At 37.4% G+C, this 26,940-nt stretch overlaps 1 protein-coding gene across 1 annotated transcript in view; it reads right to left on the bottom strand.

Annotated features, from left to right (window-relative positions):
* cux2b (cut-like homeobox 2b) overlaps positions 1-26,940 on the bottom strand; it is a gene marked incomplete at its 5' end in the record, with an annotated part of 163,697 nt that overhangs the window by 44,269 nt on the left and 92,488 nt on the right. The window contains one exon of the mRNA XM_079382941.1: positions 9,782-9,860. Coding sequence (XP_079239067.1) covers positions 9,782-9,860 — 79 coding nt within the window. The remainder of the gene's footprint in view (positions 1-9,781; positions 9,861-26,940) is intronic.

Genomic DNA, 26,940 nt, shown 5'->3' with positions numbered 1-26,940 from the left:
CACACACCGGTTTGTTATTGTGGCGACATTTCCACGCCCCGAAACATGACGCTAAAAACGAAACGAACTATGATTGGTTGTTTGACATGTCGGTCAAACGGCCTCATTGGGGCAGGCCTTAGCCAATGAAACCTGTCATAGATTCCAGACCTTCAGCCGTCAGTCTGAAGGTCTGGCTACGCGAGACTATTGATAAGGATTTATGCTGATATCGTCCAAAACCGCACTTTGCCAGGGGTGTTTCCAAACTATTGGAAGGCAGTGTATATTTATAAAATATATAAAAAAAAAAAAAGCATTTTCAGTAGTTATTTTGTGAAAATGTTTTTTCACACAATAATATATTTTTAATCAATAATAACACAATTAAGATGTTATTTCCACCACAATAATAATTCTAATAACATTATCAAAAGTCAACTAAATAATTTGAGATGTGAAGAAGTAGTGCTGGTAAACGATTAATTGTCATTGCGATTAATCGCATTCAAAATGTTTTTGTTTACATAATATGTGTGTGTACTGTGTATATTTATTATGTATATATAAATACAAGCACAAGCATGTATATATTTAAGAAAAATATGTTACGTTTATATATTAAATATATTTATATATGATATAATTTATATGAATATAAGTATATACATGGAAATACATGTAAATCATTTCAAAATATATACTGTGTGTGTTTGTCTTTACATATAATAAATATACACAGTACACACACATTATGTAAACAAAAACTTTTATTTTGGATGAGATTAATCACGATTAATCGTTTGACCGCACTATGAAGAACAAAGAAAAGTCGAGGTAAATATCACGTTTTTAATTTCTACATTTGACTTATATCATTATAAAATATTTTAATATACTTTATAGTTATTTCAGTTTATTTATAAATAATATTGTGCATCACTTCCAAACAAGCTGTAATTTTGTCAGAATATGCAACAATGAAAAATGTTAAAATATTGTCATTTCCTCCATAGAACATTATCAAAGATGTGATGGAAATGGAAAACTTCTTAAAAAAATTCTTCTGTCATGCATCTGTGCAAGTCTACTAGTAGACAAATGAAATAAACAAGTACCAGTGCAAGTATAAGTGTCCACAGGGCCAAAAGTGCCCACAGTTGAAGAAACACTCACATCTGTTTTACAATTGTTTTTCATAATTATACACAGCTGAACAATCAGGGATTCAATAATTGCTGACGAAACAGGAAAACAGAGCAAAACACAAGAACGTGGAAATGGGGAGCCATCATCATGGCGATGGTGGATTTCTGTTGATATCAGCCACACGGACAGAACGAGAGACACACACAGTGATTAGCATGTAGAGCGTAAAGGACGCATCAGCATTTTCCAACTGCCGCCTCCTGGAGTCAAAAGACAAACTCAACTCTTTGTAGATAAATAGATGAGCAGCATGTTTTTGTTCACTTTATCAACACCGTACAAGCGGCGCATTAAAGCGGTGGTCGCAGGACTCTATCGCTGTACAGGAAGTCATTGAAGACTAAAGGCAGCGTTATGTGTTTATCTCAACACACTGTCACTGGGAGAATAAACACTACAGGTACAGTAACCTATACAGCCATGATGGACAGAATCACATTAAACATGCTCGAGTCGCTGATTTAATCCATTATAGATTAAATATGTTCGGCTGTGATGTTATTACTCTACTTCTTAGAACAACTCTAACCCTACATATTAAACTCCAGCACAAAACTCACCAACCACACTGAATGATGCCTGAAATAAACTTATTCATAATAAAACTAGTGACAAACATCCAGAACATCATATAACCTATCAGCAACCACCCAGAACACCCTAGCAACCATCCATAGCACCCTAGTAACCACATATAAAACACTAGTAACTACTGTACCTTGCAACCATCCAGAACACCCTTGTAACCACAACTAACACCCTGCTAACTGCTGTACCTTGCAAACACCCAGAACACCCTAGTAACCACATATAACACACACTGGTAACTACTGTACCAAGAAACCACCCAGAACACCCTAGTAATCACCTAGCAACCATCCAAAGCACCCTAGTAACCACCTAGCAACCATCCAGAACACCCTATTAACCACATATAAAACACTAGTAACTACTGTACCTAACAACCATCCAGAACACCCTAGTAACCACAACTAACACCCTGGTAACTACTGTACCTAGCAACCGCCCAGAACACCCTAGTAACCACCTAGCAACCATCCAGAACACCCTAGTAACCACATATAACACACAAGTAACTACTGTACCTAGCAACCATCCAGCACACCCTAGTAGCCACATATAACACCCTGGCAACTACTGTACCTAGCAACCACTCAGAACACCACATAATCTACCCGGCAACCATTTAGAACACCCTAGTAACCACATATAACACCCTAGTAACTACTGTACCTAGCAACAACCCAGAACACCATATAAACTACCTGGCAACTATTTGGACCACCCTAGTAACCACCTAGCAATCATCCAGAACACCCTAGTAACAACCTCTCAACCATCCAGAATACTCAAGTAACCACAAATAACACCCTAGTGACTATTGTACCTAGAACATCCTAGCAACCAACCAAAACACCCTAGTAACACATAGCAACCACACAGAACGCCAAAGAAACCACCTAGAAACAATCTAGCAACAACCAAGAATACCTTAGCAACCGCACTAAGCAACATGATAGAAATCTTTTCAGCACCTGCACAGGCAACATCACTCACTTCCATTACAAAATGTAAAAATCTAGTGTGATTGTGTTTTAAATGCACAATTTTATACTGATAAAGCACCACAAAAATGATAACCAGTATTTTGTTTCCTTAACAAATATTCCTTAAACATCCTTAAAACAAGGCTGATCTGAAGCAAAATATTTAAATGCATTTTCAGAGAATGCATATTAAAATAAATGTTTTTTTTTTTTTTTTTACTCCATTGGCATTTTTGTTTTCTTTCAAACATAAATCTCACTAAATTTTGTTAATTTATGTTTAAAAGAAGGAAATAAATATTTAAAAAAAATTAATTCAACATATATATTCTCAGAAAACAAGGCTTATCTGATATATTTTATCTTTATGGATGTTTACATATTTTCATTGGAAAATAAGAAAAATACTGATTAAGAAAATCAGTGGTTTGCATGTACACCTATAAAACAGGGTTTTATTATGTGCTGCTTTGCTGTTTCTTCTCTGATAATGAACACAAAACCGCATCAACGTGTCTGATCAACAATCTTCTGTGTTTCCTCACATGACTACAGGAAGCCGAGCACGTTTACTGTCCTTTACGGCACTTGGGACGGCTCATTCCCGGGACGGCAGGGGGGGTGACCTTGCTCAAAGCCAGAGGAAGGAACAGATTAATAGGTTGCTGTAGACGACAGGATCAACCTCACAGATGGCAGGATCTGTCAGGGGTCGATACTGATGAAAACGCAGCTCTCGTCATCAGGACGATTCGCGGGGAGGTCAAGCGCTGGGTTACACACGCATCTGACGGCCGCGGATTTGGGGGGAAACTTTGGCTGTGTTTGGCCTTCGTCACCCTTTTGTAGCGTGCTAATCTGAACACGTCCTTGTGCAAACTAAACTGGTCAAAAACCACAAATTAAGTTATTTACATTTAATCATTTAGCAGACGCTTTTATTCAAAGCGACGTACAAATGAGAACAATAGAAGCAATCAGACCATCGAGAGTGCAGCAGCATACAAGTGCCATGACAAGTCTCAGTTAGTCTAGCACAGTGCATGTAGCTAGTTTTTTTTTTTTTTTTAAATAGAATAGGTAAGTGTTAGTATTAGTTGGTCAGGTGCTGACGAAAAGATGTGTCTTTAGATGATTTAAAGACACAATGTGTCTTAGCAAGTTTAGGCTGAAGGTGATGGTCCTTCATCCAGCTAGAAATGTCACTCAGACAGGCTGCAATGCGAGCAGCTAACGTCGGATCATCTGGTTGGAATGAGAAGTAGAGTTGAGTGTCAGCAGCATAGCAGTGATAAGAAAAGCATGCTTCTGAATGACCGATCCTAATGACGACATGTAGACGGAGAAGAGAAGTGGTCCAAGCACTGAGCCTTGAGGAACTCCAGTAGCAAGAAGTTGTGACTTCGAAACCTCACCCCTCCAAGACACCCTGAAGGACCTATCTGAGAGGTAAGACTCGAGCCACAGGAGCGCGATTCCTGAGATGCCCATCTTTCTGAGGGTGGACAGGAGGATCTGGTGGTTAACTGTGTCAAAAGCAGCAGACAGATCCAGCAAGATGAGTACAGAGGATTTGGAAGCCGCTCTTGCCAGTCTCAGGGCCGCTGTAACCGAGAGTAGGGCAGTCTCAGTGGAGTGGCCGCTTCTGAATCCAGATTGGTTGTTGTCCAGAAGATTGTTCTGCGCAAGAAACAAAGAGAGTTGGTTGAACACAACTCGCTCAAGTGTCTTTGCAATGAATGGAAGAAGGGATACCGGTCTGTAGCTTTCTAAAAGTGCTGGATTTAGAGAGGGTTTTTTAAGCAGTGGGCTTACCCGACCCAGCTTAAATGCTGTGGGAAATGTACCGGTGTGAAGAGAGGTGTTGATAATGTGGGTAAGCACAGGTATGACTGAAGAAGAAATGGCCTGAAAGAGGTGAGTGGGGATAGGATCTAGTAGACAAGTAGTGGGATGATTGGAAAGGATGAGTTTGGAAACTTCAGTCTCCGAGAGAGGAGAGAAGGAGGTGAGAGAGTGTATTTGTTGTTATGAAGTTATCATTAGTTTGTGGTGTGAGGAATTGGTCACTGATGGTTCTTGTTTTATTTGTGAAGAAAACAAGTCATCAGCTGTAAGAGTTGATGATGGGAGGAGGACAGAGAAGAGAAGAGAAGAGAAGAGAAGAGAAGAGAAGAGAAGAGAAGAGAAGAGAAGAGAAGAGAAGAGAAGAGAAGAGAAGAGAAGAGAAGAGAAGAGAAGAGAAGAGAAGAGAAGGTTTGGAAAAGTGTGCAAGAGTCAGAACAGTTGTTAATTTTGTTGTGGTAGTATGTCATTTTGGCAGTGGAGACATTTGCAGAGAAGGAAGAGAGAAGTGACTGATACGCACTAAGGTCAGTAGAGTTTTTTTATTTGTGCCACTTCCTCTCTGCAGCCCTTAGTTTAGCGCGATGTTCACGGAGAACATCAGACAGCCAGGGGGCAGAGGGGGTAGTGCGAGCTGGTCTGGATGAAAGGGGGGAAAATTTGTCCAAGCAAGATGTTAGAGTGGAGCAAAGAGTGTCAGTGGCACTGTTTGTGTCCAGTGCTGAAAACTGAGAGGGTGAAGGAAGTGCGGATGAAACCATTGAGGATAGGCAAAAGGGAGCATAGGTTACGGAGAAAGGTGACCTGCGGAGGAGTGTGTGCTATGTCAGGAGTTAGTGTGAGGTTAGAAGTGATGAGGAAGTGGTCTGAGGTGTGCAGTGGAGTAACTAATGTGTTGTCAGTGGAGCAGTAGCGTGTGTAGATGAGGTCCAATTGGTTACCTGATTTGTGAGTAGCCATAGTAGACACTCGCTTGAGGTCAAATGAAGTGAGAAGAGTGTGGAAGTCACCGAGCAGTACCATCCTCAGGAAAGTTTGACAGTAACACATCCAACTCCTCCACGAATTTACCCAGTTGACCTGGGGGACGATACAGAACTACAAAGTGGATTTTAACAGGGTGGGTAATAGTAATTGCATAAGATTCAAATGAACTGATGCCTGAAAGAGATGGTAGAAGATCAAATTTCCATTCATTTGAAATCCATGCCTCCACCCCTCCCAACCGTGCGAGGGGTGTGGGAAAAAGTGAAATTAGTGGAGAGGGCTGCAGGAGTGGCAGTGTCCTCAGGTTTGATCCAAATCTCAGTTAGGGCCATGAGGTTGAGACCGGAATGAGTAGCAATAGAAGGAATAAAGTCCACTTTGTTTAAAGCAAACTGGCAGTTCCAGAGACCAATTGGAATAGAGAGTAAAGTAGCAGAGGACAGAGGGGCAGGCCGTAGATTATTAGGATTGGCCTGCCTCCAACGTACAGTGCGTGCTTTCCGAGTGTTAGTAGTAATAATACAGATTTGAAAGCACACAGTGAGTACAATTGGCTAAACAAGTAGATGAGAACAAGAAGTGCAAAAAGGAAAGAAAGGAGAGAAAGCAATACTCAAGTGCCTTTGTTCGGTGTTCTTGCTCGGTGGAGTCGCGCAAGGTAGAGTCGATCGTCTTTACAGGGCTGCCGCGACTGCTGCCGCGGTATACAAACCAGTTTTACTACTTAGCAAACCGAAACTGGCAAATTGCCGCGATACGCACAAGAACAAACGCAACTTGAGAACGTGTTTACCACGGTAAAAAAGTTATTCACTGGGTCTCTTTATATTAATAAAAGGCAAAAAAATATTAGGCCAGACTTTGTCACATTTCATGGCCCTTATTTGTCTGAACATCTGCTTAAGAAACATTTCCAATCAATTCTTCTTTGTACTTTGTAAGAGTATTCACATTATTTTAGTAGCTGACTGCACTTCGCCGGAGCGAAGGCATAATTGTTAACATGCACAGTATACAGTATATTAAGCATATTGTGCTTGGGTTTGAGTCCATCTATCTGTCAAATGTAACTTTTATCAAGTAAAGGATGATTTTGCATTGAAATACTTTGGTATTAAGCTAATATAAGTTCATAAAATTAAGAAGCAAAAGCTCCTTCAAAATGTTAAGAATAGGAAATTTAGCATGAATGTCACCTGATTCACCCTGAAACAACCTGTTCACATCTACTGTAATACACACTACATTCAAAGGTTTAGTAAATACACTTATACATTTACAAAAGGTTTCTATTTCAAATAAATAATATTTTCAAATAAATGCTGTTCTTCTGAACTTTCTATTCATTAAAGAATTCCAAAAATTAAAATGTATCACTGTTTCCACAAAAAACTGTTTTCAATATTGATAATTTCTTGAGCAGCAAATCAGTATATTAGAATGATTTCTGAAGGATCATGTGACACTGAAGACTGGAGTAATGATGCTGAAAATTATAATGAATAAATTACATTTTAAAGCATATTCAAATAGAAAACAGTTATTTTAAATTGTAATAACATCTAATAATATTACAGTTTTTTACTGTACTTTTGAACAAATCAATGCAACCCTGATAAGCATAACAGCCTTCTTTTAAAAATACTAAAAATCTTAACTTTTGAATGGCAGTGTATGTATCGATCCCTCAAACATTTAAAGCTATAAACCAGTCACATAACAAATAAAATCTTTCTGAAGCTCAAATGCCACCATAGCTAATTGATTTGCAGAGCGAGGAGGCTGTTTAATGTTTGTCTGCACTATTCACCAATTCATATCTGCATTTTGTTTTTATTCTCTAAATATGGCGAAAGATTCACAAGGGCTCTTGTGCTTGACTCATAGTCAATAGACTAAGTTTGCAAAAAAAAAAAACCTTGAAATATGTTTTTTGTTAATGCACAGAAAAATTATATAAATAAATAATATTGATAGGAGAGCCATAGGTCAAGGATTCACACCAAATACATCTTCAAAGCGAGACACTTTACCTAAAAGAAAATGCATTCTTTATAAAGAGTGTGGAACAATATGAAGTGCGAGAGATCAGGGAGATCTTTAAAGTCAGCCTGTTTAATACAAATCTTCTGTCTATATAGGCAGCATGAGCCTCATGTTTTGAAATGCTTAACATAGGCAGCACTGCTTACACAAAACAACTGACTTCAGTTGTACATATTGCATTGCAATACTTCAATAAGCATAAAAAATATGTTGTACACACAAATAGTGGTTAAATTTACACAGAGCAAAGTTTAGTCAGCACTAACAGACATATAGGTTGCCTTATCCACCATCTTGGATTTATTCACAGAACCTGTTGCAATGCATTCTGGGATTGCCTTCATTCTGAAGGCTAAAATCTGGCTAAAGCAAGTCAGCCTACCTTTTAAACCAGCCGTTTCGTCGGAAGCGCACCTATGATGCCTGAAAATGCAGCTCCCTAGGTTTTGGAGCTTATCTCTGCAGCAGAAGCTTCCATTACCCAGTCAATGAATGTGCAAACAGTGGCATAGGGCTTCCTGTGATCTGTGATAGGACGGTCCAGCGACAGGCCCCTGTCCTCTTTCTCTCGTCTCTATTTGTCTGGTTTCTCTCTTATCGCCTCTCCTCTGCTCTACACTCCTCATCAATCCCACGTTTCACTTGTGAGTGTCGGTCAGCCTCCAACTGCGGTCAACAGAACCTGAGACCATATGGACCCACGCGACCCCAAACACGTCCAACAAGCACAGTACAGGGGCCACTTTCTGCACTTTTATAAACACTTACCATATTACTCACCACACGATCATTTTTAAACAGACAGTGTTTACATTTCAGTGTGTACCTTTAAGATGTCCATATCTAAATGACCTCATCAGGGCAAACCAAGATACAGTAAAGGTGTTTATATGTAAATGTAGATGGTCATATGTTAATGTGCAAATAATGTCATAAAATATGTATACTTTAACATAGTGGATTAAGTGACTAAACAAGTGTTGCTGTTAACTAAACTAAAACTAAAAGCATTTTTGTTCATTTAAATTAAGCTGAAATTAAAGTAAAATATGCATATTACATGGAAAACCTCAATGAAAATTAGACATGTTGCTTTGGCAACTAATGAAAATAAAAATATTTATTATTATAACTGAAATAAAACTGAAAACTGAAATAAAAATAACTAATATATATATATATATATATATATATATATATATATATATATATATATATATATATATATATATATATATATATATAAATGAAAATTGTCATAGGCATAAAATGAAAAAATCTGTGTTGTTATTGTTATTTAATAAAATAAAAAATTAAATAAATCTAATTAAATAAAAAATATATTAAATGAAAAATTTAAGCTTAAAAAAAGCTTCCATGAAAATCAGAAATATTGCCAAATGAATTTAAATAAAAATAGTTGAAACACTAAAACTGAAACGTTAAAGAGAAATAAAAATAAATTAAAAAAACGAATAAAAAATTAGAAAAGCACACATAAAATTTAAATTAAAACTATCAAAGGTATAAAATGTATAGTTTTATATAGTAGATTAATGACTAAATTTGTTATTGTTAAATAAAACTATTAAACTATAAAATATATATTAGATGAAAATGTTTAACAATCTTCTATGAAAATTAGAAATGTTAGCAACTAATTGAAATAGGTTGAAGATAAAAATGACTAAAACTGAATAAAAATGACAAAAGCACATAACATTGAAATGAATATGAAACTGAAAATAAAGAAGTAAACCATTTTCAAAATATTAATAAATACTATACTTGTACACATTGTACATAACACTAAAATAACAATGGACCAAATACTGAATAAATGTTTACGAATAAATATGGGTGGTCATACATGTAAAAAAGCTTATGGTTTGAGTTGTTTTGCTACTTAGTTTTATGTTTTGAGAACAGAGTATGTCTTCATACACTTCAAAAGAGCAAGACATCTTATTTTATGTGATATATGACACTTTAAACAGGTTTTTAATTGGCATTAAAATGAATAATATCATGTAAACTCCTCTATTATAGTTTGAGTCATGTGAAATTGAGCGGTGACTGTATGGTGTTTTTTGTGTGTGTGTGTGTGTGTGTGTGTGTGTGATGGCACAGGCAGGTGTGCAGCTCACCTGGGGCCTCGATCAGCTGTTTATATATTCCCAGGAATGCAGACTCCGCCTCCTTACTGCGCTGGCTCAACGCAACCACCTGCAGCAGAGAGATGAGCTCATCAATCCAGGACACACTTAAGGGCCATGCAACACATAATAAAACACTCCTGTCAATAATTCTGCTCCATATGTTGATAGCACAGAGCAACAAATGAACAGAGCAAAGTTTATTCCAGTACTTAAACTGAGAAGAACATTAGCGTGATCGCTCTCGAGGAAAACTCAGTCTAATAAAGTCACCAGTGCAACAAAGCATCCGATACTCTGACAAATATACCAGAGACTCGACATAATGGCTTCACACTCATCACAACACAAGGGGATGTTTCAATTACATTCTATTATTCACCTCATACTACTTCTGCAGGATGTACCAAGGGCGTAGAATTTAGTAGGGACACTATAGGGACATTACCTTCTTTAACTTTATGTCGTTATGCTGTTTTGTGTTCATCTGCTTCTGCTCTTTTTTGACTATCACTCTATTATAGATCAGATACAATAATAATTTCTCAAATATTTATTACAATATACAGTCATGGCCAAAAATATCGGCACCCTTGGTAAATATGATCAAAGGCGGCTGTGAAAATTTATCTGCATTGTTAATCCTTTTGATCTTTTCTTTAAAAAATTCACAAAAATCTAACTTTTCACTGGATAATAAGAATTTAAACGGGGGGAAATATTTCTTCTCTGAAGTCCCGATCTGAAATGATGATTCGCGAATCATTATTCAGATGGACTCCGGAGCGCGGAATAATTAGATTTAGATAGGAACTTCAGAGCGCATATCACAAATCCTTTTCTTTTTCTTTAATTAAACCGTACTAAACATCAAACCATTAAGGTGATACAGTTAGAAAAACAAAGAAAAAAGAAAAAGCAAGAAAGAATTCACAAATACAAATGTTTTACTATAGTAAAAGTGTAGTAACCATTTCTGAGAACCACAGTTTTACTACAAATAATATGGTTACTACAGTTAAATGTAGCAAAACCGTTTACTGTGGTTTAACTGTAGTAACCATGTTTATTTCATGTATGTGAAATTTAGCTAGCAGAAAACATCAATTAATTTATATTTTTCTAATATTCTCTTCTGAGTACTCAAACAATCCAAAGAAAACATATTTAAAACTGAAAGAAATGTCACTTGCAAAATTAGATGAGATTTTTTGGGTACATTACCAAAACAAGTGAACAAATCTTCCTCAGAAGAGTGACAAAAACAGCAACTCACTTCAGTGTCTGACTTAAAATTATTAAATATTTAAAAGCTATGAAAAAGTCCTGATATAATGCAAAATGTAAACTCCGAAAAAAAGGAACAAAAGCTGTCACTGGGGCAGTACCTTTTCAAAAGGTACACTTTAGTAGAGTCAATATTGGTACCTTAAAGGTACATATTAGTATCTAAAAGGAACAAAAGTCTACCGCCCCAGTGACAGCTTTTTTCTGAGAGTGTATAAAGGCTGTATGTGTCTATGAGAAATTGCTGTTGAGGGCTCTGGGTCTGTGCTGGACTACTGTGCACAATGAAGCCAGGTCAGACTCAACCAGAACCTCCACTAACCCGACCCGTCACCCCTGCTATTCTCCTCTCCACAGGTGACTCAAACCAATTACGGATTCATTAAGGAAGAGCGGGAGCAGAATGGGCCGCCACCTGGCCCCATAGAGAGGGCACCTGTGCCTGTGGATATGTGGGTTAGAGCTCCAAAGACCACACAGAAGACCTCCAAAGCAACAGCGTTCCACTCCAGCCGCTCGCGCTCGGCCCGTCATTGAGATTCTGCTGCGCACTGGAGGGGAGGTTACTGCTCAAACCGGCTGGCCAGGCCCCTGACGGGACGCTCGCTGTCCATGTGAAATGCGAGCAGACAGGCCTGCGGGTGAAGGTTACGATGCCAGTTTTGTGACGGGAGAAGAGAGACTCGACAGAAATCAAACGCAAAAATTCTAATCAAGTCATCATTGCTTGACTCAAAGGACGTTTTATACTGAAGTGAATCAAAGTGTGGCGTGTGAAGAAAAGTCAATGGCTGCAGTTGAATACTGCTTACTGTAAAGTATACATGAGCAAAAAAAGTATCAAGAACTGATCTGGGCCAAATTTATTTCAAAAATAAAAAAGCATATAGCAATGCAAAAAAAAGGTTATACATATATTTCAATAAAATACATGTATTTATTTATTTATTTAAAAAAGGTCAAAAATAAAACATCATAAAAATCTTAATTTTAAAAATGTTATAATATGTTATAATGTTATATAATATTTATTTTAAAAAAATTTAAATTAAAATTAAACAAAAAAAAAAGAATCTGAAAAAGTAACCATATTTTTCATAAATAAAATGAAGCATATGATGCGATTTCAAGTTTTCCTTTCTCTTTGGAGTGTTACAAGCTGTTCATGCATAGATAAGATCCCTGAAGTTGAAAAGACTAAATTCTCAAAACCAAAGATATTTAAGTTCGCCCTCCTAAAATGCCTCATTTAAACACGCCCCTACATGTCTATGTCACAGTGTAGGGAGATTTTCATAACACTGCCCAAGTATTTATGCAATGAAAGGGGGTGTGATTTTTATTCTTGCTGTGGTATTGTTGCTGCCGCCTGCGCCATGTCCTGGAGACGCTGTGTTTCGTTGTGAAAGCGAAAGTACTTTGTTTGGGCTTCCAAAAGAGGACACAACAAGAAATCAGTGGTTCAGTTGTATTTACAACACTGTTTCAGAACAGTTCGACACAAATATTAGAGTGTGTGCAGCACATTTTACGGAGGACTATTTCCTGAACCTGGAAGAGTAGCTTACAATGCTGGCTTGCACAAAGGCTGTTTCTATAAAGTGGGGCAATTCCAACTTTGCAAGTAGTGTTGTTTTCGTCAACGAAAAGTATGACTAAATATCGTCGTCAACGAACCTTTATCACGTGACGAAAGCGAGACGAGACGCAACGTAAATGCTGGTCATGTGACGATGACTAATTAAATATATAATGCAATATTGTTGACGAATAAAAATGAGACTAAATGTGTTTTGCAAAATAAAAACTATGCTAAAATGTCTCTATTTTCGTTGACCAAAATGAGACGAAACTAAATGTTATAACGTTATTTTGTCTCGTTTAGTCGCGTTGTTATTATTATTTTGCAATATTTCTGTTTCCTGTGTCTCACTTCTGGGGCTGCATCAGGTTGCACTGCGCAGACGCAGGCAACGTCACTTCCTCAAGCAAAAAATGTTTTTATTGATTATTTAGGTATCATTTTCATTTGTGTAATGTCCACTAAATTGCCTATGATTCATTTAGTTGAGGTTGAACTGGAATATCCTACATAAAAAAGTCAGAGGCCAGCACTACAGATAGTGCTACCCTTTTGTTGAAAGACGTCACATCTGATTTGTTACGAGCATTAGTGACAGAATCATCAGCCAATCAAATTGACTTTCAATGAGAGCCCGCCCTCTGGGTCCAACTACGTGCCCAGTGCTACCCCCAGCGGTAGACCGCTCCTTTAATCAGGGATTTCCAAGGTACAAACATGAAAGTAAACGAAAAGAAAATGACAGCTGCAGTCATCGGCGCCTACACCAGATCTTGCCGATCTACTAAAATCGCCTTTTTCAAGGCACTCTTTTGCAGACAAAAGAGAATAACTGAGAAAGGAAGACCTACACCCGAAGTGAATTCGCTAATAAAGGCCAGCAAAGGTTTTATGCGCCATTTCAAAGATTGCATCTATGAGTGGCTAACAGCTAGCACAGAGCACAGGTTATTTTGTTGGCTGTGTTTACTTTTAAATCCGAGTAAAGTGGCATGGAATGACAGACCCATGGACTTTATTTACAAGTGACAGGTGAGTGCTTTATTATTTGATGAGTATTGTATCATGCACATTGTTATGGAGGTGTAGGTGGTGTGTTGATAATACTGTGGTGTGGTGTGTGGATGTCCAGCGTTTGTACAGTTTTGCTGCTTTGGGCACGTCGTATTTTTAGAGTGACATGAATGTGCACAGTGACCTGTGTATTGGTGGATTACTTTTACTGACCATGTAGGGAAATTTACTCTTCATTTAACCCACCCCAATCTAGCCTACTATTAAAATAGTTGATCAGCCGTCATTGTTTGTTGAGAGCCTGTGTGCGGCATAATCTGTGTATTAGATGCATATAGCTGCTTTAGCTGTAACAGAGATGTGTAAGATGTGTACATGTAGTTTACAGTTGCTTACTGAAGGCCCTGACTAAAACCCCACGGTATGCCACTGCTACTAGGTACTTATACTATACTGACTGGGTTAAATAGAATTGCATTACTAAAAAGAGACTAAAATGCAATTTTCATTGACTAAAACTAGACTAAATGTCATCAGTTTTCGTTGACTAAAACTAGACGAAAATAGTCATGGATAATTCTGACTAAACTAAGACTAAAATGCTCAGACTTTTAGTTGACTGAAACTTGACTAGACTATAAAGAGTATGAACGTGACTAAAACTAATAAAAAATAAAATGACAGCTTCACACAAAGACTAGACTAAAACTAAAATTAAAACAGGCCGCCAAAAACAACACTATTTGCAAGGACAGTCTGGCGCTTCTGACTGACAGCCTGTAAGTACGTTTCTGCCACTGACGATTCAATGCGATACGTAAAAAGACAGTATAAGTCATTATAATCAGTAATTATGTCCCCACTAGATGCAACAAATGCCTCGTTTGTAATGGGTTGTATTGTTTTAGTCTCGTCTCGCCGGGAAAGGCCATCACAATACAGTGAAGGGCGTAACATTTCCGTCTCACACTTGAGGTATTCAGCCAATCACAACGCACTGGATAGCTGGCTATTCAGAGCATGCCTCGATTCTCAGAACGATGAGCTTTGTAAAAATTGACGCGTTTCAGAAAGGCGGGGCATAGAGGAGCAGCAGTAATGTACAGTATGTGGAAAATAATGTGCTTTATGAACCATGAACCACATAAACACATTGCATTTTACCAAATACATAATGTTCTTTTCAGCAACGTCATATGACCCCTTTAATATTTAATTATACTGCATACTGCTATCACCTTTCACTATCTTGCATTTAATTCCATCTCAGAAATAAAAATAGTTTGCACTTTTAATCCAATTTTTGGTAAAAATATAACTTGTGGAAGTCAAATGAAATGAGTTAAGCACGTTTAAAAGATGAAGTGCATTGCACTGTGGGATGCAGTATTCTGTGTGTGCGTGCGCTGTTGCATACTGCACATTTTGTCAAATGTAGTAGTCAAATTTGCATTCTGCACACATTATACATACTGCATACTACTTTCTTTGAAAATAGTAGGCAGCATAGCATTTTGAACTTGCTCAATAAGCATCATGTCGTCTGAAGCGGTGTGTCTGCTGTACGTTCAGCCTCCGCTGCCGCTGCCTGGAGTTCATGCAGAATAGAGCAGCGCTAAAGGAATCAATACTGATACAATAGTCTCTGAACTCGCTGTCTAAAAGCAATTGTGTTTCTCTGTTTTTTTCCCTTTTTTCTCTCTCTTTTTCTAAGACATGACATTCAGTTGCTCCATCAACACTGGAGCTCACATACAACAAACACAAGCCAATAAATGTAAGGGATGCGATGCTCGCTGTGATGTTTTAAACAAGTCAGAGCATCTGCAGATGTGATTGGTTTAATTAGTGCTGCTTCTCAACAGCAATAAACCTATTGAAGACTGCTTATGTCTCAACTTTAAAGCTCAAGAATGTCATTTTCATATGGTATTGTGATTTTTTTGAAACACTCCCTTATCTGCCATTGGTCAGAGGAGGAGAAAGTCCCGCCCCCACACTCATGCCATTGGTCGAGTCAGAAGTTGACATGTCAGGCCATTCAAAACAAACAGATCAATGTATTAAAAGTAGTAGTCATACTATCAATGATCTACAGTGATATTAAAAGAATGCAAAAAAAAAAAAAAACAGATTTAAAAAACAACACAATGAAATTTCACCAATAATTGCAAAGAAACGGCAAATAACACTGAATTAAATGAGAAATTTTGAAGTAAAGCCTAAAATAGTGTTTTAGTATTTTTCAGTATTCTGAATCTTATTAGAGACTAAAAATGCGCTTATTTATTTATAAACACTTTTCCCCTACAGCATGCATTTGCAGTCAGGACTGGAAACATGAATGAATTGTGCACAGACTGTCTCACATATGGCAAGATAATCACACAAAGATAAATCCCTGTAATTCTGCAAGAGACAACAGCGATTTCCTTATGAATTTACACAAGATGAAGAGCCATTTCAGCCTCCATTTTTCAAGGCTATAATGATTTATTAGACAAAACTATGATGATGACCATCATCATCCTCATCACACTGTAACATTTTTATGTATATCTTCATCATCTCCTAACGAGAGAACACACAGATTACCTCCAACATCACACCATTAACCCGTCCTAACTCCAGCACACAGACATCAATTACACACACACACACACACACACACACACACGTTAGTATGCATGCGACGGCTCCACGTTACTAATCCAGCATTCATCACACCTGAGACAATCTTAAGTCCAGACAGCATACAACTGTTATATGCGGCATTAAATCATACTGAATATTAATTCACAGATAACAGCAATATTAAAGCACTCGTTTCATGAGAAATCACATTTGATCTTTTGAAATACAAATTTGATGCTAAAAACACACTGTAACCCTCAAGACATTCTCCTTTTTGGTGAGTATGCATTTAAAGTGAACTGCAAAAACGGATTTATTCAGACTTTTTTAGTTTTATATAAAAATCTGCCATCATTTACTCATGCTAATGTCTTTCCAAACTCTCAGTTGTAACCTTTACACCAAGATCAAGCAACAAACTTTGGTCAAAAGTTATAGAAAAAATGATTTAATAGTATTTAAAATGCATAAAATGCTTAGAAAATTACACTCAGAATGACTTCAAATATGATTTCCACCACAAAATGTATTTATTGCTTAAGAAAACTACATTCACCACCATTCAAAAGCTTGTAAGCCTCTTCTGCTCGCCAAGCCTGCATTTACTGCATGTGTTTAAAAATACAACAGTAACTTGAAAATTGTGGAATATTATTATAATGTTAAATAACTATTTTTTATGTGAATATATGTTAAAATGTAATTTATTCCTACGATCAAAGCTGAATTCAGCATCATTACTCCAGTCAGATCCTTCAGAAATCATTTTAATATGCTGATTTGCTGCTCATTTCTGATTATTATCATTGTTGAAAACAGGGGTGCTGCTTCATATTTTTGTGGAAATGAGAATATTAGATGAATAGAAAATTGAAAAGAACAACATTTAATCACAATAGAAATCTTTAATAAATGTCTTTACCTTATAGATATATATGTATAGATATATAGATAGATAAATGGATATTGTTAGTGGACAAATTAAACCAGTAAGAAAGTGAAAGTGTGTTTTAGGAAAGTTCACAAGGCCAGAAGTGTCCACAATGAAACAGCTGTGTCTGACACGACCCCTTTCATGATCCTGAGAAAAGTTTAGAGTAATTTCTTCTTCTAGTTTGTAAAAGCAGACCTCAGCACTGCACATCTTCTGTTACTTTATAATTACAGCTTCAAAGCACCGAGAACTTCAGGATACTTTAGTCCCAAAACTTAAAGCAGCGATCTGCCACATTTCAAAGGTATAAATGAGTTTTTACATAAAACACACTCCAGCATTCACTGACTAATTTCTCATTTGCACAAACGAAGAGAACAAAATCAAATGCTCGACTGCCAAAAGCATCTGTGGTTGGATCCCATAATTAATTTGAAAACAGAATCTGCTTCATTTTCAGAATCCGTGAATGTGTTTTCACACACGTGCAAACTTTCAACAAGTGCAAACTTGTGTGAGCGGGTCAAGAGGAGCACAAAGACATCAAGAAAAGTCAGTGTAAAAGAAGGAACGTGACAAAAAGAGCGTGAGCAAGAAATGAAGGCAGAGAGGCTCCGAGAAAGACTAGCAATTAGCAATTATACACTCATCAATTACAATTATCACAACTGGTGATTATGCAATTAGCAGTGAATCATCACTTTTAGTTCTGATGGCTGAACATTTAGGATGTGCTACAGAAAGAGTTTGGGTTCACGAGGACAAAGAGTCAGATTGAGTGACATCATTCACAATTATTAGAAAGTTAATCACCATCAGTGTGAATGCAAATGAGTGGAGACTTCACTCAAAAATTATATTTTGCCATCATTTACTCAACCTTGTGTCATTTCCGATATAATTAATAAAAATGTGTATGTAAATGCATTAAAAAATTAAATAAAATACAAACATGATAACATAATATAGAATAATAAGCACATGCATAAGACAAACTAGGAGTTATACTGGAGTGAATCTGGCTGTAGAGTTTGTGATGGACTCCTGTGAAAAAGCAGCTGCTGTCTCTGAGGCACAGAGAGAAATGAGCAACCGAAGTCCTGACACATATCCAGTCCCCACGTCAATTCCAATCAGCAGCAAGCGTCACTCACACACACACACACACACACACACAGTGAAAGCACCAGCTGCAGAACCAGTGCTGGTGAAACACTGCCCTCTGAGAGCCAGACTCACTTCATAGGGGACTGCAGGGGGCTCATGAGCTGTTAAAAAGCTAATAATCAGCTAAAATCAACTGTAAACGTAAAATAAATAAATGAGGCTGTACAATTAATCAAAATGAAACTGAAATCATAACACAGTGTTTTCTGCATCTCAAAGTGGCTCAGTTCAGCTGCTTCTCATCATCTACATTTACATAACAACATTTCTGTTTACAGAAGTATACAGAATTTCCTGAAATTAAAAGCATGAGGTTTTGAACGTTTGAAAGAGAAGAATTTAAGACATAAATATTGGTCATTTGAAGTATAAAACAAAATAATTATCAAATATTCATTTTTAATTTTAAAGTACAACTTACAAAACCAATATATTTCGGTATTTAGTTTTATACTTTATACAATTATAAATAAAGAGGTTAATCAGTTTCTGCAACAGCAATATGAGATATTTTCATATGAGATGAAATGTCATAAATGACAAAATAAGCGCAGTAGTTGTGATATTATAAATAATATAAAAAAAAAAACATTTAGTCAAAATATAAATGAAATATTCTACCTGTTTATCTGCATGACTATTAACCCAAATCAAAGAACCGTGAAGATGTGAAAGTGCTGTTCAATTATTGAAGTAACTTAAAATCTCAGGGGTACTTGAAGTAAATATTTCACATTTACGGGATCTGGCTGACTAAAACGTTTGGGAATTCCTGCTCTACATCACGAACCGGATCAGAGACGTACAGCAGAAGATGTTTTCTGACAAAACGGCTTCAGATACTGATCTCAGTTCAGTCAGAATCCTCACACATGCTCGAGAGAGTTTAAGTTTAAGAAGTTCAGCTCGAAATCCAGACGAGGTTCCCAGGAAGAGACGTTAAACCCTGATCAAAGTCCTGGAGACGTCTACAGAGCGCCACAGCCCAGGGTTACTGTAACTAACCCACAGGCCCAACTAATCGCACGTCTTTATCTCAAGTGTCTGTACTTTCAAACACAAGAGACGGCTGAGGTGTGGTGTGACCTCAGCTGAACAACAACATGCAACACAGAGTGAGAATCGAGATTAAAAGAAAAGAAGAACTGAGATGAATGAAGAAATGCTTCTGATTAATACACTGCGTCTAAAAGTCTGAGAGTACATAGAAAGTCTGTGACTGCTCTTTCAATTAAACCTGGAAATAAATGAAGTTTCACAGTTTTGACTAATTCAAAATAACAACAACGAAAAGTTTTGATTGATTCGTTCCACATTCTGCTCTATTTCTCGACTAATTGTGACTGATCGTGTGACTTTGTCAGGTTTTTTGGCTTCTGTTGAAGCTAATAAAGCTCTCTGGATCATCTCAGATCATACTGGAGAACATGATTATCAGCTTTTGTTCATGTAGCTCCAGGGCTGCTGTCATTAAAGCATGGCAAACCAGACATTAAGACCTTTTTGTGTTCAATTCTGAATTTAACTTTTTTACTAAGCAGGTACATGCCATTAAGACAAAACTTTCTCCCATTTCTGCCCGTTCAAAAGCAGCAATGTATTCTGACCAGGGATTAAAAACATGTTAGTAACATAATAAAAACATGATCTCATCCCCATAACTTCCCACAAAACCAAAGACCAAAAATTTTGTACTATTTATACTATACTATTTAAAACAGACAAGCTGTGCTACACGCATGTGTTTAAAGGTGCACGAATCTTTGATTCATTACAAAGGCAACAATGTCGGAGTCAGAATCAAAAATACTAGACATAAAAAATTAACAAAAATGTTTTTTTAACATATGAAATACAAAAATATAAATATATTCAGGGGCGCCTGCAGGATTTCTTTCGAGGGTACACACCTTTTTTTAGGGAGGGGGGGTCGTATGTAATAGTAAAATTATTATATTTTGTTTGGTTTTTTATGAAGTTAATTTACAAAAACTGTTTGTTCGTTAAATGCAAGTTGTTGTTTTTTTAAGTAACGACCAAGCGGCCAGCGGCAGACAGTGAAGCTGGAAAGAGTGGAAGCTGAAGCGCACTTTGCAGGACATGGAGGCGCCAGAGCGGTCACTTGCATTTTTTTCTTGGTAGTGGAAACTTAAAATACGCCGTAATTTTTGCTCATAAGAGTAATACATCATTCGGAACTGTAAAGGGTCTACTTTTATTTGTGTGCATTCACAATATCAACAAAACGTGCTTTTATAAAATAAATAGGAAAACAGAGGATGCGCTTGCCATCTCGTCTTGAACAGGAGCGCTTCACAATGATGAACTCAAACTCAACGAATTGAGTCACAAATATGATAAATATATCTATAGAAAGCTTTAAATTACTACTTTTAAAACAAAATCATTCAAATCGAAAACAAAAACTTTTTCAATATGTAATCCGTAAAGATGCATTTCTCTCTAAAGGCACGTCCAATAAGGAGACGGCGAGTAATTTTTCATCACTGTCTAAAATATAAAAATAAGGAAAAGCCTAAAACAGATGAAACTGATTTTTTTGTTGCTCTGCTCTGAATACCTCAAAATTTAAAGGATTTTTTGCAAAGCAATTTTGACTGATATGTGAATTATTTATTAGTCTATTTTTTTTATCCATGCAGCAAATGCTTTAACAACAGCTTTAAAAATTACTTTATTGCATTCCAGATGATTTTAGAGAAGTTTTCACTATAAATTTTACGGGTAGCTTGAATGTAAAACATTGTCATGAATTCATTGTATTCCCATTTGTAAAATAGGCTACAAATTAATTGTTGTAGTCTTACCCGATCTCACGAAAGTGCCTGTAGCATGATTTTCTGTTTCTATTTGGCGTAATGTTTCTAAGCAGAAATTGACTTTGGCATGCAAAAGACTGATATTTTCATTATTAATGGCATGTCCAGTTCAGTCGACAGAAATACGGGACACACGGGACAATTATTTACTGCTGAAATGTTTGCGGGGCAAATCTCAGGTCAGCCTGAGCGCTCATGGTACACCTGCAGGCGCCACTGAATATATTATAGTACATATTTCATTAGTGATTGATTTCTCTTAAACATTTCACTCTTAAAAGTTTTTGTTTCTGTCTGCTGCATAGAAATCTTTAATGCTGCAGACAGAAAATAAAAACTTCATTTAAATGTTGGTAACAAAAACATTATCCCATATCCCACAAAAACCAAGGACCTAATGATTTTATTCTATCTATACTATTGAAATAGACAAGCTGAGCTGTATGCATGTGTGTTTGAAATTGCACTACAAATCTTTGGCCGACGAACCAGAATGAAAAAAAAACTTCCTAATTCCTGATTCTGAAAAAAACAAAAATATTTTTTTTTACCAGTAACATGAATTAAAAACACTAAGATATTTCAGTACATATTTCACCAGTGATCAAGTTTTCATTTGAGTTAAACATATTTTACTCTTAAAAGTTTTTTTGTTTTTTTTGTCTGCCGGAAGGAATTCTAATTTAGTCACATGACATTTATCGCTAATGGTGATTGGCTAAATGTCTTCATAACTGTGAAGCAAACATGGCATACTACTACTGGTACTAGATACTTCTAACCAAGAAAATGCAGTTAAGATGAATGGGAATGCTAGTGGCTGCTATACTCTACAAGCTGTATTGACCAAAAATAGACTCTAATTTAAATAATTTCAAGACTGAGAGACATTACGAGAAATGTAACTGCATCAAAGCAGCCATCGGGAGCAGATTCATCCTGCCCTGTGAGTGAACCGAAGGCCGGAAAATGACCCTCAGAAACCTCAAGAGTTATTGCAGACGAGACCCAACATCCACAGCAAGGCGTTTGCAGCGATCTCTCCGTGTATCACATTACACCGCTCATCCATTATGAGCACTTGGGTGCCAGTCAAGGTGAGGCAGCGCCGTGGAGAAAGAAAGAGAGGGTCTGGTCCATGATGGATGGATCTGGTCCGCCGCGGCTCCTCTCCTCTCCCTCACGGAGCTGGTGACTTTCCAGCCAGGCAATTATCATTGCAGAAGGCGTAATAGCCTAATTAATTACCAGTGTCAACGTTGCCTTTGTTTCACTGTAACAGGACATCACGCCAACAGAGCATCCGCTCAAAGCAAAAACCTCTGATGAACGAGAGGCTCACGGAGCACAGATGATGCTGAGGAGACACACACACACACACACACACGCGCACACACACACACACACACACGGTCAGTGCTGAGCTAAAACCAGAACCATCATCACCTGCCCTCAATCAACACTAACATCACACAACACCAAGCTAAACACCTTCTGAAGAATCTTTCTGTGTTTATTTATTGCGCTTGTTTTAACAACTCATCACGTCACAGAGCAGCACAATCCTGACGCTCAGACTTTGATCTGGAATCAAGATGCCATTTATATTACGAATAAACGGCTCAATCTGAATTCAACAAGTGTCTAGAATGATAGAATGATTGAGAGAAGATAGACCTATAGATAGATAGAACGATAGATAGACCGATAGATAGAACAATAGATAGAACGATAGATAGAACGATAGATAGACCCATAGATAAACCGATAGATAGAACGATAGATAGAACGATAGATAGAACGATAGATAGACCGATAGATAGACCGATAGATAGAACGATAGATAGACCGATAGATAGAACGATAGATAGAACGATAGATAGAATGATAGATAGACCCATAGATAAACCGATAGATATAACGATAGATAGAACGATAGATAGAACGATAGATAGACCCATAGATAAACCGATAGATAGAACGATAGATAGAACGATAGATAGACCGATAGATAGAACGATAGATAGAACGATAGATAGACCCATAGATAGAACGATAGAACGATAGATAGACCCATAGATAAACCGATAGATAGAACGATAGATAGAACGATAGATAGAACGATAGATAGACCCATAGATAAACCGATAGATAAACCGATAGATAGAACGATAGATAGAACGATAGATAGACCCATAGATAAACCGATAGATAGAACGATAGATAGAACGATAGATAAACCGATAGATAGAACGATAGATAGAACGATAGATAGACCCATAGATAAACCGATAGATAGAACGATAGATAGAACGATAGATAGAACGATAGATAGACCGATAGATAGACCCATAGATAGACCCATAGATAGACCGATAGATAGAACGATAGATAAACCGATAGATAGAACGATAGATAGACCGATAGATAGATAGACCGATAGATAGACCGATAGATAAACCGATAGATAGAACGATAGATAGACCGATAGATAGACCGATAGATAGAACGATAGACAGACAGACAGACAGACAGACAGACAGACAGACAGACAGACAGACAGACAGACAGACAGACAGACAGACAGACAGACAGACAGATAGATAGATAGATAGATAGATAGATAGATAGATAGATAGATAGATAGATAGATAGATAGATCTCAGACATCTGACTGTCAAATCTGAGCACAGTTTGAAACGGCTGAGATCTTTCCTGAAACACGTGAGGTTACTGGTGTCTTTTTTCACAGGAGACACATCTGAGAGACAGGACACTGCAGCACAAGTACCCATTTGTTCTCCATTCGATCTCATTGCTTTCTAAGAGAAAAAAGACAGTAGTATGGTATGAACACAGCGATCATTCAGTACCCCGGCATACACCAAAACACCACAGTATCACCCTTTACAGTCTAATTGGAAGCTAACACACGTCCTAAACCGGCCCGTGAAACACCTCGAGAAGGATCTAGTTCTCACAGACCACTGGAGCCGAGCCGAAAGTACTTTATAATAACGTCAAATGTCGCAGGCAGCCATTGGAGAGTGAAATATTACGTGTCAGGTCTGTCACATTCCCTCCGTTTTTACATCTGACCCGAAGCAGCGGTACACAGGCAATCAGACGGCAGAGAGGGAAGCCAAATACAGTGCGGCAGCGGCAGGAATTACTGTGTGACTGATGCTCTGCGACTCATCTTCAGTTAACCGCAATACAAACGCAATAAAACTGCATCTTTGAGAGGAACGACTAGAAAGAGTGCAAACCCGTCAGTCTGTCGGAGCGTCTGCGCGGGGCCTGAGGCAGCGGGGGCTCGTTGTGGAGCGCATTGACTCTAATAGGAGTCGTCTCCGCCGTTGCGAGCAGCTCCTCGGCTCCCACTGCGAGGGGAGTTTTGCATAATTAATGACTGTTGATGTTTCCAGGTAGTCGCCCGGCAAATTCACTTCAGACCGGCTGCCACGATCACGTCTCCGGCGAGAGCGACACCGGAACAGACAGCTAACATTACCGCCATAAACAAGGCAATTTTGTACAGTGTCTTCCGTCATTATTGTGAAGTGTTCAGGGGCGACAGTTCGAGTCACTTCGGAGATGAGAGCGCAAGGAAAAATGATGAAAAAATAACGGCGACGCCGAGTGCTTTTCTGTGTCGGCAAACCTACAGAGGCTTCAGCTCCTTGTTTAGTGAAGCTTCAGTGAACTTGAAGATGTCAGCAGAGAAACGCAGCCGTCTTTTGTGCTGTCACAGGAATACGAGCAGACTCCGAAACAGCAGTGAGAGCTGCAGAAATAGTGTGTTCACAGAAATGTACTTGGGATGTGCAAAACTATATTTTCATAAGTCAGTGGGGTCTGAACGACCAGTGATTTTTCTCTCAAAAGTTTGACAACTGTTTAAATCACGTGCACAGGCTCTATTGTTTCGGTAGCCTAATAAGACGTTAAATGTTTACAGAAACCTCAATATCTCATCTCAGGACGCACATATAGAAACACTCTGCACATTCTTGTTCCTTAGACTCACAGTATAAGACCAAAGGTCAGGATCAAGGCTGCTTAAGGTCCTGCAATTAGGGTCAATTCACAATGGCACTCGACTGTCTAAATCATAAATCTTTTTAGGGAGTAGCTACTAGCTAGTTAAGTATAGTGTGCATGCAGAACATTTCAGGCTTGAGACTTTTTTATGATGCATTTTGTGTGCAATACTGTGCCTTGTACAATCTGTGATGCCAGTACCTGTTAGACAGATAGACAGAATGATAGAACGATAGCTAGATGGAACGACAGATAGATAGAACAACAGACAGACAGACAGATATTTTTTGTTTAGTTTAACTTGATGTACTAAAATAACTAAAACGGAAATAAAAAGTAATAAATTAAAAACTATTTTAGAACAATTAACTAAACTATTAACAATATAAATATAAACCATATACATAATAAACAAACTAATAAACAAAAATATTGAAAAACTATTAACTAACTACCCAAAAACTATTTAAAAAAAAAATTTCTCCACTTCTATAAAACTTATAAACGTATATAAAATAAAGTGCTGTTAAAATAAAATGTTAACTGAAATTAAATATTAATTTATTTTAGCCAAGTCAACATTTTTAAGTTTTAGTACTAAAACTGAAATCAAAATTACAAAAAAAAAATATAAGACAAAATATAAGATACAACAAGATTACTAAACATGAATACATAAAAATAAAATCTAATTCAAAATTTTTATTAAAAAAATTATGATATTAAAATTTGTGGAAAATATGTGTTATAATTACCTGAAAAAAATTATTAATTGAATTTACTACATTTTTTAAAAGGTAAACGGTTGCAATCAATTTATTTTAGCTACATTTAAATAAACAAATTTAGTTGACTAACTTTCAACATATGTTTTTTTATTAAATGTAGACCACTTACCTTAATTTGTTTTTTCAGTGTGGCTGCAGCTTTAACGGGGATGAAATTAGAAACACCCTCAGCCAAAGAACACATTGACATGCTAAACACTCAGAGGAGGTTGTGTCTCTAACGCATCCCCTTTAAAGCACCACAGCTAAACATTAAATACTTGCAACCTCACTAATCGACTAGTGAGTGTCCTGACCATCCCTAAACCGTACGCCCACTCAAGAGCTCCGAGGAGAGGAGTTTGGTGGTCATCTACAAGCACCGCATGTGACATTAAACATTTAAAACACCCCACCCACCATGGCTGGGCTATTTTTTACAACTTTATCCTCTCATTATTAATTTGTAATAACCTTTAAGGCTTTTTGATGTCATACATATTTCACAGAGAGATATCCTTCCTTTTTCACAGCTCTCACGTCGAGCTGTCAAATGACAGATCACCGGCACGGCGTGAAGGTGTGTCATCACCCGCTATAATTAGCAGCCGCTCGGAACAAAGAGAGGCATTAACCTAGACCTGCGCGTCTCCACAAGTTTGTTAGTTTGTGTGAAACCATCATATCAGAAATTAGACATGGCACAACTGACGCCGCATGTGTGAATGATGTCTGTTTTTACGGCTGCGAGTGTTTGCAGGTTATTTTAAAAGTCCCGACACGTGAAAAATGGCGCGGATCGGCTGGTGATAAGCAGCTAATCATTTCAAGCCACTTAGGCATGTATGAAAATGACCTGCGAGGCCTCGTTCCTCCCCTCG

This window comes from Barbus barbus, assembly GCF_936440315.1.
Source record: "Barbus barbus genome assembly, chromosome: 28".
NCBI lineage: Eukaryota > Metazoa > Chordata > Actinopteri > Cypriniformes > Cyprinidae > Barbus > Barbus barbus.
The sequence above is the reverse complement of the archived record's forward strand: the minus strand, read 5'-3'. Positions and strand labels throughout refer to the sequence as shown.